Here is an 18530-nt window from a genome sequence, read left to right as displayed (position 1 = left end):
TCCTCTAATACTCTGGATTATATGTGTGTGAATGTGCATGTCTTACTGTGAGTGATGCTTTATTTCCATAACCAGTCATGACATCTGCTTGGCCTTCTGCGGGGTTGAAGACCTGTAGTTCTGTTGTTGCTGTTCGAGCTGTGTGTTCACCTCAGGGCACAGTGTGTGTGTGTGTGTGTGTGTGTGTGTGTGGTCCTCTGGGTTATCTGCTCATTCTGATCTTTTCACCCACCGGAGGCTTCAGGTTCTCCCAGTGAATCCCACAATGCTCTCTTCTCCGTCCAGGGTCTCTGTGTCCCAGGGGGAGGTGGTAAATGTCGAGATCGGTGCAAGCCAGGGCCTGTTGTTCATGAGGCGAAGGTGATAGACCTGCAGCTTGAACCTGAATCCCCTCCTACTGTGGGGCACACTGAGGTAGACTCTCAGGACCCCCTCATTCCCCCCACCCGAGGGGGAGGGGGCCAAGCCATGCCCTGGGGTGGGGCCGGTGATAGCTCTAGAGAATGAGTTGGAATTGGACTTTCTATCGACACTGAGGCTTTGTTGAGTTGTAGTCCTTAGGACACTGAGGCTTTATGGAGTTGTAGTCCTTAGGACACCAATACTTTATTGAGTTGAAGTCCTTAGGAAACTGAGGCTTTATTAAGTTGTAGTCCTTAGGACACTGAGGCTTTATGGAGTTGTAGTCCTTAGGACACCAATACTTTATTGAGTTGAAGTCCTTAGGAAACTGAGGCTTTATTAAGTTGTAGTCCTTAGGACACTGAGGCTTTATGGAGTTGTAGTCCTTAGGACACCAATACTTTATTGAGTTGAAGTCCTTAGGAAACTGAGGCTTTATTAAGTTGTAGTCCTTAGGACACTGAGGCTTTATGGAGTTGTAGTCCTTAGGACACTGAGGCTTTATGGAGTTGTAGTTCTATCGACACACTCTCAGCAGCTCTTCCAGTGGGGTCATTCATCATCAGCCAGCATCAAGCGCTGTCTAGCTATCTGAGGCCGAATGAATGCCCCTCAGAATAGCCCTCCAGCAGGAAGCAGAGTGGAAAAGCCTGGCAGAGTCTACTTGTACTGAATAATTAATTGAATTTGTAAGATATCTCTTTCTAATTGTTTTGTTTGTTAATATTTCATGGGCATCTTTAAATCCTCTTGATAGCAGCAGCTGCAGTGTTTTCATCAGTGGGCTCGGACTCATGGGGGCTGCTTGGACAGGCTGGAGGCTTTATTGAACATCCACCTTTTTAGCTCTCTCCTCTTCTTTCCTCTCTGCTCTTCTCTCCTCCTCCTCTCCTCTCCATGGTCTGGATCATGGATTGTGCCACCTAGTGGTAAGTATTAGCCTCCATATAATTGCCTAAACTGGGACCAGGCCATCTGATTATTTGATTCCTGCTGGTGAGGGAGGTGTGTGTGTGTGTGTTTATGACACTCCCAGCATTTAGGTTCCAAGGGTCTGTGTTCAGGTTGTGTGTGTGTGTATTCAGACCGTGTGTGTGTGTTCAGGTTGTATGTGGTGCGTTTAGGAAGTGTGAGTGTGTGTTCAGGCTACGTGTGGTGTGTGTGTGTGTTCAGGATCCGGCCCGGTGCGTCAGGGTAAAGCACCTTGCTGATGTGAGGGGACGTTTTCCCGATGGTGCCGAGCTGCAGCTGGTATTGTGTTTGTCGTTGGGCGGAGCTCTGATTTATCACTGGCTCTCTCACTCTGACAGTCAGATTCCCTGTGATTGGCATGAGGGGGAGAGGTGGCCCTTCCTCTCACCCTTCTTCTGCTTCACACACACATGCATACTACTGCATTCACACACACACACACAGCTGCATACAGTACACACACATGTACACAGACATACATACACACATGGGCCCGTGTGCACTCAGACACACACACACAATGATGATAAGGATGTGTGATGAAGGTGTGTAGAAGCACTTATCAATAGGCAGCATGGTCTGTCTGCTGACAAGTGTTTGCTTGTGTTGGCTTTGTGTGTGTGTGTGTGTGCGCGTGTGTGGGTGTGTGTGTGTGGGTGTGTTTGATTGTTGAAGATGACGATTGAAGATGAGAGAAAAAGAATGAGGAGAGGTGGAGATGGAGAGCAGATGAGGGGTAGAGAGGAGAGAAAGGGAGAGAGGAGAGTCTGGCCTTGCCCCTGTCTTGGCTGGCTGTTTAACTTGCCTGACTAATATCACCCGCTTCACTTTTAATATCCTTAAACTCTACAGTACAATCACCCATCTCTCTCTCTTTAGCTCTCTCTCTGTCTATTTTTCTCTCATTCTCTTTAACAACTCACCTTGATCAGAGCAGATGTGATATGTGTGTGCGTTTGTGTATGTGTGTGTCTGCATGTGTGAGTCTGTGCATATGTATGTGTGTGCCTGTGTGTGTGTGTGTGTGTTAACCGTGTTAACCCTCTACTGTGTGGGTCCCTGGGGCAGCAGGGTGTGTGTGCTCTAACTCACCAATGAATAGTCCACGCTAGTCACAGCGGTGTTAGCCGAGAGCGCCCGCACGCGTACACATAAATCATTCCGGGGCCTCGTGCTTCGCTAGTTTATTGAATCTAAATTGCGTCTTGCGTTCCCCCCCTCCCGCCCTCCTCCTCCCCCACCCAGCCTCTCCCTGATGGTGGGGTTATTACATTACCCTGCTAACTAGGCTACGCTAATAGGGAGTTAGGAGAGGATGGAAGGGGAGAGGATAGGATGAGAGCAGAGAAGAGAGGAGGGTAGAGGAGAGGAGGGGACAGATACATGAAGTGAAACCAAATCTCAGCATGGCTACATGGCCCCTGGGCCCCCAAACTGCAATTACACTCTCCATCCTTCTATACCTCCATCTTTCCTATGGCCCTGCAGCCCAGAACCAACCAACGGTAAATTAAGTGAAAAGCATTGCTGGTTCCAAACACCGTGGCTTTTATTATGTTGTTTTAATAAAAGGTGTTCAGTGAACTACAATGAACTCTGTCCCTAACTGTGTCCCAGAAGGAGGAGATGTGCTACGTACAATGACTGATTGTTACATACCTGCGTGTGTGTTAGTGTGTGTGTGTTTTTTGTTTGTGAAAGGAGTGAGACTAGGAGAGAGCCTGTTAAAGAGGCCGGGAGAGAGGCTGTATTAGAATATATAATAGAGGCCGGGAGAGAGGCTGTATTAGAATATATAAAAGAGGCCGCGAGAGAGGCTATAATAGAGGCTTTCTAAGAGACTGTAATGGAGGCCGGGAGAGAGGCCATTGTTTGTGGGGGCAGCCCCCTGAGGCAGCGGAGAGATGAGAGATGAGAGCAGGATAAACAGAGTGATTTGCTGCTGACGCCCCCAGCGCAGGGAGGGAGGGAGGGAGGGAGGGAGGGAGGGGGGGGGAGGGGGGAGGGGGGAGGAGGGGAGGGGAGGGGAGGGGAGGGGAGGGGAGGGGAGGGAGGGAGGGAGGGAGGGAGGGAGGGAGGGAGGGAGGGAGGGAGGGAGGGAGGGAGGGAGGGAGGGAGGGAGGGAGGGAGGGAGGGAGGGAGGGAGGGAGGGAGGGAGGGAGGGAGGGAGGGAGGGAGGGAGGGAGGGAGGGAGGGAGGGTCTTTAAGTGGAAGGATAAGAGGACCACGAGTTCAGGGCTGGGGGGTGACAGGTGAATGGGGGACAAATAAACTAAACAGAAGTCAATTCAACTGTCTCATTGAGGAGGTGGAGGACGGAGGGATGTGGGGAGGAGGGAAGAAAGGGCATTAAAGAGATAGAGGAGGGATAAAGGAGAGAGAGTGAGGAAGAAGAGAGAGCGAGAGAGAGAGGAGGTGTTAGAGTAGAGGGGTCGTTGTGTGAGAGAAGCAACGCTTCATGATGGAGTGTATCAGGACTTTGATGGCCCTTTGTTTGCTGTGATTACCCAACAAAGAGACTAGCAGAGTCACCAGTAGAGGGTTAGGAACTGCTGCCTGCCTCCACACACACACACACACTTCCTGTCTCGCAAACAAACCGTACACCAACTCTACCCTGTGCCAACCCTCTCTGTTTCAGAAAGTTTAAACTCATTAAGTTTAATGATATTGGAGACTCAATTTTACACCGCTCACTCATCACACTAGCGAGGCAGCAATAAGGCAGAATGGTTCCTCAGAGGACCCCAGTGCTTTGGAATAGGTGATGTGCTGCAACAGGAATGTAATTAATTTACAGGCTGTATTGATAGTGCTGCCAGGATGTAGTTCTCTCCCTAGTCCTAGTAGTCTTAGTAGTCCCCCTAATCTATCTTACATCTTCATTATTGGGGAGGCGGCGGGGGGGGGGGGGGGGGGTCCTCACACACACACACTGTCTTTCCCTCCCACCACTGTGCCGGACTTCCTCTCCGGTAGTAGTAGTCTGGGGGAAGTGAACTGGATTGTAGGTAGACCAGGAAGCCGACTCCAGGGCGTCCAATTGGGAAGCCGGGTTGATACCTGGACAATCGATAGCGAGGCGTGACAGCATGCCAGCCCTGTGGAGGCTTTCTGAGAAGCCAGGCTGACAGGGCAGGCGTGGAGCAGACGCCACCTCACGCTTCACAAGGGTGCAGTTTAGATGCAGTGCTCTACGTAGGGTTAGGTCACCTTCTAGTTGTGGTCTGTTCTCCGTGTGCTGCTCATGCAGTGTGGCCCTACCGCCACACGTCACAACACTGTGTCTCTGGCGCTGTCTCTCTGACTCTCTGACTCTCTGACTCCCTCTCGCTCTCTAGACGTTCAAAGAACACCTTTCTTTTACCACATCTAATCCCATTATTTTACCTGTAACCTCTAAGCACATTATTTTTGTCTCATTTGTTTGATTTGTCCCCCTTTCTGTCTCTCTTTCTCTTCAGCCAAGACAGATGACATCCTGAAAGCCAAGGAGAAGAGAGTAGAGGAGGCCAGGAAGAAGAAGGAGGAAGGTGAGTGATCCTGTGTGTGTGTGTGTGCGTGTGTGTGTGTGTGCGCGCGCAAGCGTGTGTGTGTGTGCAAGCGTGTGTGTGTGTGTATGAGCACTTCAGGCCCTCAGGTTGTGCAGCCAGTCAGACATGTAGACATGGATATGGTGGTGTGTGCAGGTGTTCCTTGACACTTCCTCTCTCTATTCCTCTCTCTCTGTTTTTCTCTTTCCCTCTTTTACTCACTTTCATTTTTAGTCTCTATCTCTCTCTCCCTGCCTCTCGCTCTCTCAGAGTAATTGTGGGTTTGGTTCAGCAGGCATCTTTCTGACCTTTAAAGTTAGCTGACCTTTTAGCCCAATGAAAGGCCGGCCATCAGAAATTAATTAGCCCAGCAAAACCCGCTTTGGTCTTTCACTTCTTGGAGGAAATAATTCAATCTCTCTCCTACACTCTTTCCCACCCTCATTTTTTGCCTGTCAATTCTCTCATTCTATTTTTCATTTCCCTTGCTCCCTCTCTTCACCCTCCCACTATGTGCCGTTTGTCTCTCTCCGTTTTTATTTCCATCCCTCTCTCTCCCCCTCTTTCCCTCTCCTTTTCCCACTATTTCCATCTTTCCCCCTCTTTCTCTCTCTTTCCCCCTCTCCCTCTCTCTTTCCCTTCTTCTCTCTCCTTCTCTCCCTTCTCTACCACCCTACTCTCTCTCTCTGTCTCTCTCTCTCTCTTGGTGGAAGCATTGCCAAAGTGTTGAGTCAGTATTTCGCTCAGGGCTACGGAGCCCAGCTCCTAGTGAGACCTTGTTTCTTAAGCAAAGTTCACGCTGTAATCTCGCCTTTTTTTTTGGAATCAATTGACTCCTTCCCCTCCGCTCAGAGCCACTTCATCCCTCTCCTACTGTTCCTCCTGTGTTAACTAAGGCCCTCTTCAGCCTGCCCTCAGCTCCACTATGTGCAGCACTGCTGCCTGCCAGGCACTGCTTTCATTCCTGGTGTGTGTGTGTGCATGTGTGTGTGTGCGCGTGTGTGAGTCTCTTTGGCGCGGACAAAAATAAGCGTTTTAGAAGGACTCTTCAAAGTGACCCTGTTGACCCTTTCATCGTCATCACACTTACACACACGCGTGCACACACACACAGACACACACTCCCTCTCCTCACCGGGCTCTCAATAGAGGAGGTGGGTTGTAGTTAAACAGCGGGTCACAGGGGTCTCCCTGTCTCCCCCTCAGGGGCTCAGTGGTTTAGCCCTACTAGAAAGTTCCAGTTGATCCGCTAAAAAGGCCCAAATGAACAAAGGGAACAGTGCCCACCCCTGCCGCCCCCCAGAATGTTCCGGTCCAGACGAAAGCGGTCTGATGTAGGGCCACCTGGATTCATGTGTTATCTGTGGGCTGAGCGGGTATTATTATTGTGCTGTACACAGTGGAGGGGGGTCTGCCCTATGATCAATATTTGGCCCCCCAGGTCGTCATTTAGCAAAGTATTCTCTGTTTGAGAGACGCGTTCCTCTCCCCCACTGAGGGCAGGAAGGGCGTTGAAAGGGAAAGATGGAGAGAGAGAGAGAGAGAGAGAGAGAGAGAGAGAGAGAGAGAAAGAGAGAAAGAGAGAGAGAGAGATCCATTGTCTGTTGTATTTCCGTCCTAGCTAACTGTGTTATTGATCTGCTTTATTTACCCAGATAGGTTATTGAGGAGAGAACACATTCTCTTTAATGATCTCAGAGAAGGTGTAAGAGATGGTGCTAGCTTAGGGGCGATGAGCTAATACACCAGTGTGTTCTGACAAGAATCGGAAGGCCTGGGAGGAAAGTAGTGTGTGTGAGGGAGGGAGGGAGGGAGGGAGGGAGGGAGGGAGGGAGGGAGGGAGGGAGGGAGGGAGGGAGGGAGGGAGGGAGGGAGGGAGGGAGGGAGGGAGGGAGGGAGGGAGGGAGGGAGGGAGGGAGGGAGGGAGGGAGGGAGGGAGGGAGGGAGGGAGGGAGGGAGGGAGGGAGGGAGGGAGGGAGGGAGGGAGGGAGGGAAGTATATGTGCTAGCTGGAAGGCTAGGGATGCTAGCTGTGTGGTGGTGGTATATCTGGTGGGCTATGGTTAGATCTATGCTGGGGTTTCTGGTGGAATCTCTGTGTAAATTTGTGGGATCTTTGATGGGATCTCTAAGGATCCATGGTACGATCGGTAAGGATCTCTGGTTAGATTTATACTGAGATATCTGGTGGGATATTTGGCTATGGGTATTTGGCTATTAGATATGTGCTGACCATATAGGCTCTGCCAGAGAGATACAGTGATGGCATAAAGCCACCTCTGTTTTACACTGACTAAATCAACAAGCAGACCATAGAGAAAGAGGGGAATGGAGAGAGAAGAGGAGAGAGAGAAAGAGAGAGATGCAGAGGGGGGTAGAGAGAGAAAGATTGTTTGCTCTCCAGAGTAAGGATGGAAGAAGGCTTATGTATCAACAATTCAGACAAATCAGGAGTGTGTGCTTGTGTATGTACGTGTTTGTGGGTGGATGGTTCTGTCTGTGTGTGTGTGTGTGTGTGGGGGGGGGGGGGGGGGGGGGTGCTCGCCTGTGCAGATCTAACCGGGCCTCATTAGGACCCTTAACTCCTCCTCTTTTTATGCGCTGTGTCGATCAGAGGCGCCAGGGGACATAGGCGAGTCACCATCCCGTCACTATGGAAATGAATGTCAAATGCTTGATGACCTCGCGGGCGCACACCCACGCCTCTTCAAGGCCTACGCACCTCAGAACACCGCCGTCGCCCATGCATCGGTAGCCCGTGTTAGTCAACCCCATGCCGTCCAGCTGTAACGGCTACCTTTCAATGTTTTTTTGACGCATATGGTGTGATTACGTTGTGGATAAAGCGATAGGTTGAAGGTTCTGGTCCACATGCGACTGCTGTCCGGTGCTCCTTCCCCGTCACCTTCAACTGCTGTCTCATTGGAAGATCTTATATTTTAATGGGACGTATAATAGCTTTTTAACCCATATCATTAAGAGGGATATATACTCGGTATTGCTCTTTTGGCATTAAAACGAAATAACTGTTTCCCTAATTACGCGGTGTAGGTCGGGTTAGGGGTCCTCTGTGTGTGTGTGTGTGTGTGGGTGTGTGTGTGTGTGTGTGTGTTCGGGAATTATAAGGCTATTAGATATTCCGCCAGGCCTCTCCCCCCTCTGCCGACCTCGCATCCATTAACGCCTCATACCGCTCTAACAAGCCCTGTTGTCAATCACCAGCCCCGGCCTAAAGAGCCTCGTGTCTGGGTCTCCGGTCCGGAGCATTGGACTAAAATAGAGTGAGAAGTAACGGGGGAGACCAAAACAGAGGTCTTTAGCATCTCTAGCCTATTTTGTGCACGGGTAGATTTAGTGCTGTCTGTAGCATTTACATTTATTCGTATCGTTTGATATGTGGCAGTGTAGTCGGTGTTGTTATATTCTGCACTAAACGATTTGTCAAATTTAGAATTCGCCGTTTACAATCTCATTACCACACCCGCATGCAAATCATGGCGCGCAACACGGCCGCGCATAACAAATGATTTGATCCGCATTCTAATTGAAAACAATAAATAGTCGTACGGATAACAAGCGCCCCTAATCTTTCATCCTCCCGTTTGTGGCCCTATCTTTACAGCAGTAAAAGACCGGAAATGAGAGGAAAGTGAGAGCTCGGTATTGGACATTGATGCTTAATGTAATCTGCCTGGAAATCAAATTATTTGACCTCGAAAGCCTAACAATACAAACTCCTGCTGGACTGCTGTTAAATATTTAGCACCTTCCTGTCATGAATACAAATGACGCGCAAATTAGAATCTACAGGCGCGTGACCCCCGTATCACACCCGGGGAGCGAGAGGGCTCGTGCTGCTTTAAATGTTTTAATTACCGCGGCGCGCGGGGCTGCTCCTACTTGAAGGACACGTGGAGATATTCAGCACCTGGTAAACACGGGTGATCTCGTGTCTATTATCTCCCGGCATTAAGTCACTCCAAGAGATGCTGAGGTGTTATGAAGAGAGAGAGAAATAGAGGGGAAGAGAGTGATACTCCGTGAATAACGGCTTACATATCATGATTGGCCCTAACATTCTTCAGTGGCTTTTTCACTTTACAGAGACTGTGCGCGTGCGTGTGTGTGTGTGTGTTCCCTGTAATATTTCAGGTAGCCTACTGTCTGTTGTCTCCCCATAGACTTGCTGCCGGAGGCTCTGCAGTCGCGGCCACGCAGTGTTTCTATTGTGTAGTCTGAGGGAAGATCACTCTCACTGGTTTTGATGTAAGAAAATCTGCTTTGTATTGATCTCAGATCGATCCCGAGAATGCTCTCATCGCTTGTCGTTATTTGCGATGGATTACCTTATTTGTTGCGTTATTATGTTCAACACAATAATAGTACCGAGAACGGTCGGAGGAATATTGAACCGACAGCTAAACTGTTTTTATGTTTGTTATTTGTCCCATAAATTACATAAACGTCATGTTTCCCCCCATTGCAAGAATTCTACTTGAGATTTGTTTTCATGTTGACCAGTGAAAGACAACTCGGCAGCTAACATATTTTCACGTTAAATTCAAAGTAAAGAAACATTTTAGATATGTAGCGTATCCCTGACGCCTCAGACATTTATATCTCCTTAAATGCTGTTTGATTTGGAGCGGGATAGTGTCGTCCAGCAGACGATATCCTCCTCCTCTCACTCTTTTCCTCTCTCTCTCCCCCATTCACATTAGCGGTTCCCCCAGGTTGAAATGATTAGTTATGCCTGGCTTGTAAGCACTGAATCAGAGTTATGGACCCTGGGGAAATAAATTTGGCAGGAAATCAGTGTGAGAAGATTTAATTATCACGAGGAGACCTTTCTCTCACTGGCCCACTGAACCCAAACTCCGCGCACTGGCTGGCTGCAGCCAAACGGTGCCGCGCGGACGCCAGCATTTTCCTCTCCCCAATTTGTTCGCTCGCACAGTGATAAGCCAAGCAATTACTGCTTTATTGATTTTTCATCACCGCAAATTTAAAGTTGATTTTTTTCTTTTGAAACGCGACGGTGGGTGATTAGGTGGCCTCCCAGGCGGTTCAGGGGAGAAGTGAAGCGCGTGGCAAATTCTACTAACCCCGACGCGACCCCTGTTGTTACCGGGATAATGTGATGCGGGGACGCCTGCTTGTGACTGTCACAGGGGCAGGCAGGCAGGCCACCTATATGGACGCAATAGGCCTAATCTACAGCACCGTCTCCACGCAGCACGTGGATGTTTGATTAAAATAGAGCTGTTGGTGCACCAATTCCCGTAATAGCCTAGATTACGCAAAGATTGCGTGCGCATAGCCTTCTGCCGAGCATGGGTCAAATGGACGGATGATTGACAGCAACCTTTCACCCTTGGCGGATCGGTAATCGTTTCACGGGTCACCCCTATCAATTACCCCCGGTGTTTCGCTGGCGATGTTGGGTTGGACAACACACTCTGATGTATTAGAATGTTAACCTTGACAAACAAGGTATCAGGCTCGTCCTCACAAATTCGTGCGGAATGATCGGTTATCTATTTTCTGAAAACTATTTTTTAGTATTTGAGTAGAAATAGAAAGCAGAGAATGTGTGTGTTTTTAGTATATGTGTGTGGATTTGGTCACTCTAAAGCCCACCAGTGTGTTCACACACACACATACACTGAGCGCTCTGGGTGGCTGGCTGCCATGTGTTCCTGGTAAGGGCTGCCCTCAGACAGAGGTCATGCAGCAGACAGGAGGAGGGTACACACCACTCTGTACAGGAAAACATGGCGTGTGTGTTTGTACCTTTCTGTAGTTCAGTGCAGGAGGCCCTTGCTCTTGCTTCGGTCAAGTTTCAGTGTGGGAAAGAGTGTTTTGACGTTAAGGTGTGTGTGTGTGCGTGTGTGTGTGTGGGCGAGCAGGCGCGAGGGGCTCTTTCACACTTCATCAAGACAGGGCCGGTGGTCCCAGACTGCAGGGTTGTGGTCTGTGTGGGTTGGAGGAGGAACAGAAATGACTTTTGGGGACACATGGAGGGGAAGGGTCACACCAAGGCCTGCCAGAACTCACACACCACTCTCTTACACACACACACACACACACACACACACACACACACACACACACACACACACGCACACACACACACACAGACAGACAGACACAGACACACACTGCAAGAGGGTAGACCAGACTGCGTAAAAAAAATATATAAAAATGTTTCTAGTCATTATTATTTTAATGCCATAGAAATCATTTGCTGGTATTTAGTGGATACAAAAAAAATACAATAGTAAATTATTCTTCTTATTTTTCTATTTTCATATGATTATAATAATAATTATATATATTAGTGCTGTCAAACGATTACAATATTTAATCGCAATTAATTACATTAATGTCATAGTTAACTCGCGATTAATCACACTTTTTCATCTATTCTAAATTTCCATTGATTTATTTTTGTCCCATAATTTTTTTCTCATTTTAATGCGCTTATCAACATGGAAAAGTGGATCGGATTGCTTTGTGCAAATGTTTTTTTTAAATTGAAAACAACATTGCAATCGCCTGGCTTTGGCAAGTGGTTCTTTCAGACTGGACGTGCTGCTATGATAGCTCAGTTCACAACAACAAAGCACACAGATCACTTTGGTTTTGTCAATGGAACCATTTGGCAACTTTTTAAACTTTCCATTCAGAATCTTATTGGCATCCATTTTGGCGTTTCACGTTCGCCATCCACTCAAAACGTAACATTAGCCTACTACTCTTAGCCAGCTCACAAGCCCAAACAAGTGTGTGCGACGTGCCTGTTTTGTTTCCGGTCTAGCTAGATCCAATGTGGTGTTGTAGTTTTTCTAACGTCAGAAGTTGTTACAACAGCATGTGAAAAAAAACAGTTGCTAGGCCAAAAAGAACGTTAATCTTGCGGAAAGAAAATGTAAGCCGTTAATGCTTTTAACTGACAGCACTTATACACACACAGACACTCACCTTCTTAGGAGATCATCTCCTTATGATGTCACTGAGCTACAAGCTGTGCTGTGTTGTTGTTATTGGCACCTCTCTGCTTCAATAAGCCAGAGTGCAGGGAAGACAGTACAATAATGTATGAAACTGTTTTAACATTATCAGATGACAGCAGAGGTCAGCTAGGGCATGGTGCTTAATCACACACACACACACACACATACACTCTTTCACACACACACACACACACATACACTCTTTCACACACACACACACACACACATACACTCTCTCACACTCACTCACACACACTCACACGGCCATGACCTTTCCTGCTGTGGATTGTCCAAACGAGCATTAAGTTCCGACTGTCTCATAACACACACACATACACACACATGCACACACACTAAGAGAAAAGAGAAATCAATTACTAGCCTCTGTAGAGGGAGGGGAGGTGAGGGGGGGCAGGGGGTTGAGGGTTAGACGTCGACAAGGCTGTAGGTCACTGGCGATGTGTGTCGTTTGTAAATCTAGCCGTTTTCCTGGATTCTGATGACATCATTTTCATTTTAAAGACCGTGCTCCAATTACGTAATGAGTTGTGCCAGTGTTTTCTTAATGACCGGGCCTTCGTAAAAGACCTGCTGACCAGCCCAGCAGGAGAAAGTGGACAGCACTGCACTTTTCCCCTTGAACACACACACACATGCACTCTCTTGAACACAGACATATTACAGCTTACTAAACATAGCAGTGAAATGCAGTGAGATAGTGGCCCTGCAGGTTGTCTGTGCAGCTCTATGTCTCAGACACTGACCAGGACGCTGGGCTCAGGGGAGCTCTAATCACCTGATAAACACTGCACCACAACTGCTCTTATTAAGGCTGTTCACAACCAAGTACACAAACATCATTCACTTAGATATTACTGACAGACGGGACTTTAGAGCATAACCCTCCCTACGCATACGCACACACTCACACACACACACACACACACACACACAAACACCCTCTTGCAGATGGGGTCGCAGTGGAGTGGCCTGGTCTTGAAGACCTCACCACTCAGCCTGTGAAAGCTTCACTTTTTAATGTGACTCCCTGATGCATCACAGACACAGGCCCTCTGCAGACACATGCAGACACACACACACACACACACACACACATATAACCACACAGTTCACACAGACACAACCACCTGGCTCTGGTTACTAACCCCGAGTTCTCTGACCCCCCCACAAACCAGGACCTAGTGGCAAAACACCAGTTGATGTAGGTCAGTGTTGACTGAGGAGGGATGGAGGGGGATAAAGGGAGGGTGAGGGAAAAGAGAATGGGGTTGCTTAGAGAGACATAGAGAGATGGGGGAGACAAAGGAAAGGGGAGGGTGGCGAGAGTTGGGGGCAGAGAGGGATGGAGAAGTGGGGAGACAGACAGAGTGGGGGACATGGAGAGCCAGAGAGGGAAGGAGGAGCCAGAGAGAGAGAGGGAGAGAGGAGAGTGATGACTGGAGGGAGATGTTCCAGGAGATGGCTGAGTGGGGCTGCTGTGTTGAGCTGTCATTAGACCAGTGTCAGCCTAATGAATTCATCAGCCTCCTTATTGAGTGGTGAGAGAGGAGACAGAACGGACGAGGGGGAGGGAGGGAGGGAGGGAGGGAGGGAGGGAGGGAGGGAGGGAGGGAGGGAGGGAGGGAGGGAGGGAGGGAGGGAGGGAGGGAGGGAGGGAGGGAGGGAGGGAGGGAGGGAGGGAGGGAGGGAGGGAGGGAGGGAGGGAGGGAGGGAGGGAGGGAGGTGGATTAGAGGGTGAGGTAGGGGGAAAGGGAGGATGGTCTATAGGTGAGGGAGGGGGGACCCTCAGGCTAGAAAGCTGCAACACTCGATGGTATCTAACTCGAAATGAGTGTGTGCACGGCGACACCTGTAACTGGAGTCCTGGTACCCTTCTTCATCAGGAGGGGGGGGGAGGCTGACGTGTCATGATGAATGTGACAGGAGTCAAGCGGGGGGAGGGGGTACAGTCCGTAGAGAGCTGTGATAAGATAGGTGAGGGCCGCAGGGAATGGTTTAGCACGCGTCGGTTTTGCAAGGGGACGCGTATGTGTGACACGTGTGTGTGTGTGTGTGTATTCCTGGGAGAAGTGTGTGTGTGTTGTGGGTTATGGGTTATGTGTCTCAAGGGGATCTTGCGATGCTGTAGCGTCATTAGAGCATCTCAGCCACCTGCTGTGACAGTGGGGGTCCCCACACACTTTCTCTCACACACACACACACACACACACGTGCGGGACAGTTCCCCTGTGGGACCAGTGGGGACATCTGGCCCATGCTGCTTTCTGGGTCTCCTCTGCCTGACCCCTGACCCCTGTCACTGTGGCCAATCACACGTCAGCAGTCAAAGCAGCCTGCCTACCACAGCCACATCTCAGGCCAACACACACCTCCCACACCTAACAGACACACACATAAGGGGACTTGAGGTACGAATGCTTTGGAACCATTCTGTTGGTTTGGCTGCAATAAGTAGATCAAATCAAGCACACTTGGATATATATATATATATATATATATATATGTAATTTTGTATTATTATTCGGTATTTATCGACTTTTTGCTACATGGCCATGGCCTTTTCTAAGATCCATCTTATCTTTACTTCAGTAAATTCCGTCTCTTTCTCTCTTCCTTGTCCTGCTAGTTCTTCTGTTCTCTCCCTCCCCTTTTCCCTCCCTCCTCACTGTGATCTCATCAGTCAATGCCCTTAGCTGCAGGGGATTCGTTATGCAAATATTGACGTGCAGCTTTGGCCTGGTAGCTATCAATTGAAATCAGCTAATCGATGGGTCTAATAGCTGCTCATTAGGAACTAGATGCATTCTCAGGGCCAGCATCGGAAGCTGTCAGACCCTTAATCAATGCAGTCTTGCACTATTACCTGAGCATGGAGCAGACATCTTTCTAATAACCGGGCTTGGTCTGGACCCTTCTCTACTCCTCTAAGCTGTCTGGTTGACTGGCTGTCTGGCTGACAGGCTGGTTGGCTGACAGGCTGACTGGTGGGTGGGTTGCTGAAAGGTCTCTTTTGGTCTCTTCTCCTTTTCCCTGGCCTGACTAGCTTTCTGGTTACAGGGCAGAGTTTAGCTTGGCAAAACATGATCAGAATTCATTTATCAATTCAGTGCTGATAGTCTACACTTCACTGATCTACTTTAGCACACCCAGAGACACACCTCTGGACTTACAGAGTCCAGTCATGTGTCCAGTTAAACAGCAGGATCTGCTGCATCCACTGAACCAGAACCAGAGCAACAATGGCAACTTAACTATGGTACCGCCCCAGCTCTGAGATAAGCACAGCATCTGATGGTAGGGTGTGTGTGTGTGTGTGTGTGTGTGTGTGTGTGTGTGTGTGTGTGTGTGTGTGTGTGTGGAGGGGGGAGGGAGCTGTGAGTGTACTGATCTCCAGGGTAGCATACACAGCGGTGGACCACAGATGCAGACCACAGGGGATAGAGCCCAGAGTCCTGGGGGGGAGGATGAACCTCTGGTTAACACCATAAGCAAGCTGGCTTATGTGTGTGTGTGTGGGGGGGGGGGGGGGTGTAGGTGTGTGTGGATAGGGCTGGGTGAGGGTGTGTGTAGGGCTGGATGGCTGTGTGTGTGTGTTGCGAGGCAAGGTGAGGATGTTCAGGGCCGCTGTGCTGGGCTCCACAGCTGAATCATTAGAGTGCAGGTTATTGGAAACGCGGGAGATGAAGGAGGAAAGAAGCGGCAGAAGATCAGACTACAAAGCATTACTCGAGGTTTTACAAGGCCAGCCGGCAACAATAGACCCGTAATTTATGATCTCAGCGTAAAAGAATAGCATAATTGCATTAAAAATTAATGATAACGAGCCCTTAAACGGGGAGGGAGGTTATTAAGGAAGTGTGTATTCATCTGGTGCTGCCTGACTGATGGCTACTGGCTTGATTAATGGCTTAATTTCTATCAATTAGCAGCAAAAAAACTCCTGTGAGAGCCTGGCCAAATTGGGCATTGAATTACAGTTCTAACTATGGGGGGGGGGGGGGGGCACACATTATTGAAACCTGGGACACCAAGGGACTGTGTGTGTGTGTATGTGTGTGCCCTTGCCTTGTCCTAAATTGAGTTTATTGGTGTTTACTTCCCTTGTTACTGCTGGGATCTGTTCTGGCTGTCTGAAGGGGTGGAATCACTCTCCCACCTGGAGAAGTGCAATCACTCACCTGAGGTGCACTTGATCTGGTACAACCGCTACAATTAAACCGATGGAACGACTCCCAGCACTGGGAAGGCAATTGGATAATCAAACTCACCTCGAATACTGTTAAACACTGTAAAGAATTTTAAAGACTAGCCTACAGTGTTTTTGGTTTGTTTACAGTCCTTATTCCTATTCGTCCATTAAGTTAGCAGCACAACTGTTTGCCCCCACCGCATCTCCGCCCTTGTTCAGTTGAACACATCAATTAAATACCTTCTCTCCCTGTCTTTCTGCAATATAATTCTATCCAGAACACCGTTAAATTTTGCCTTAATTTGCGACCGACCTCGATACAACAAGCAGTTACTCTCCGTTATTTATTCCCCACACAAACACACATACAACAACAAGCGCCGCGGCAATTCAGCAGCTCGCTTGCACGGTCAATTACTGGAATTAATCAGCGGCCGTGATCTATTCGGCCTCACTGGCGCTGATTGACAAACTGGGAACGAAAGTCAAGTTTACGGAGACACTTTGGGCGCTTGCGTGGCGATGTGTTGTTAAATAGCGCCCTCCGCTGACGGCAGGACGACACTGCTATCACGATGTCATTCTGTATACTCACATTTCTCTCTGTCTCTTTTTCTCTCTGCCAAACAGCGAAAGCTCAGGAAATGTGCTTCCATTGGTCGGTTTGATTTTCTCTCTCTCTTCTGTCTTCTTAATCAATGAAGTAGACCAACAGCTCTTTAGGGGAACAATTCTCTATTGATTCACACACACACTCTCTCATCAAGAGCCTGTCCAACTCATTTTGGTAATGAGTTTGCAAGTGAGTTTTCTTACCATCCCACTCACTCACCCGTGCACAAGAGGTTACACACACCCACACACACGCATACACACACACACTCCCAGCTGAAGAGGATGATCCATAACTGCTGGGGTAATGTTTAATTAGGAAATATGGGTTTTAAATGAATGACAGCTTCCAACAATTCCTTTTAGTTGGGACTTCCTCTTTAGGTCAGCGTGGTTACAGAAGCAGAGTTAAAGTTCTTTTAAATGACCGTTAGATGACAGTAGTCTAGGATGAAAGATGTTTCTTCCAGACGTGCTACTGAGTTGCTGGTTGCGCTGTAATTGTTTGTCCTTATTTTGATCTCTTTCTCCACCTCCTCCTCTCCACTGTTCTCCCCTTGCCCACTTCTCCATCCCTCTCTCTTTCTATTTGTCCTGTTTTTTCTTTCTTCTCAGTCCATCTCCGACAGCAGTGTGCCCCTAATGCGGTGACAATTGACTGGGCCAGCTAAATTAATTTGCCAGATAATGTGTCAATATTAAATATCCAGTTTGACCTCCAGAGTAGTGGAGAGCTCTCAGAAGCAGCTATTGATTTCTGCCTGTCTGGATCTCGCCCGGCCTTCTCTCAGGTCCATTAGATTTGATTTTGCTATGAAACGCATATCTTCCCTCCGCTGGCATCTGACAAACAGCATATGGAAGTCATTTTATCTACCAATAATGTGTTTGTCAAAAAGGCAGAGTCTTTAATGGATTCCTGCCGAGTAGCGCAGACTGTCTCCAGCTGACCGCTTCATGTGTGTGTGTGTGTTTGGGGGAGGGGGGGGCTTCACTGTGGTGCTCAGAAGACAAGCAGAGATGGAGGGGCAGGGCCGACGGATCAGTTGTTGATCAGTGGAAGGTTTTAGCGGTGATGTGTGTGTGTTATAGCGGAAGGTTTTAGTGTGTGTTATATAGTCACCCATTAAACCCAGGTGTGGATTGTGGCATGTAATAATGTGTGTGTGCGTCTAGGGATGTGTGTGTGTGTGTAGGGAAGTGTCGCATTGCTGCAAACACTAACCAAATGAAAAACTGGAACAAATATTCATTTATTCATTAAACAGCCGGCCATGGAAGATCTGCTGTGACAGCTTCTCTGTGCCACTTAATGGATAAAATTAATTCCTGCCATTAGACCAAACTGGTGTGTGTGTGAATCCTCTCATAAATGGGTGAATATGCACACCATGTTTTCATGTCACAGCATGTGTGTGTGTGAGTGTGTCGCTTACGTATGTGTGAGTGTGTTGCCTATGTGTGTGTATCTGAGTGTGTAGCTTACGCGTGTGTGAGTGGGTAGCCAACAGATGTGTTTTTGTAACTGTTTGTGTGAGTGTATTGTACTGAGTGCCTAACCTACCTGTGTGTGTGTGCGTGTGTGTGTGCATGCGACTTGAGTGTGTAGCCTACCTGTGTGTGTGTTTTCCTATTTCGGGGCGCCGTCGCTTCTCTCACTGGATCTGAAGTGGAAGCGCGCGTGGCTGGGATTGACAGGCGGAGCGAGGGAGGCGTGCAGGGGAGGAGGAACGAGAGGGGAAAAGAGGGATGAATATGGACGGATCAGTCAAAAGATTGACAGCCG

At 48.6% G+C, this 18530-nt stretch overlaps 1 protein-coding gene across 3 annotated transcripts in view; it reads left to right on the top strand.

The window, feature by feature from the left end:
• The window catches only part of rsrc1 (arginine/serine-rich coiled-coil 1), a 77461-nt gene that overhangs the window by 55370 nt on the left and 3561 nt on the right, over nucleotides 1-18530 (top strand). For all 3 annotated transcript variants that reach the window (XM_084674610.1, XM_084674611.1, XM_084674612.1), the window contains one exon: nucleotides 4839-4907. In XM_084674610.1, the coding sequence (XP_084530736.1) occupies nucleotides 4839-4907 (69 nt within the window). The remainder of the gene's footprint in view (nucleotides 1-4838; nucleotides 4908-18530) is intronic.

This window comes from Hypomesus nipponensis, chromosome 15, assembly GCF_054491055.1.
Source record: "Hypomesus nipponensis isolate SF chromosome 15, ASM5449105v1, whole genome shotgun sequence".
NCBI lineage: Eukaryota > Metazoa > Chordata > Actinopteri > Osmeriformes > Osmeridae > Hypomesus > Hypomesus nipponensis.
Note: the sequence above shows the minus strand (reverse complement) of the source record. Positions and strands in the feature narration are given on the sequence as shown.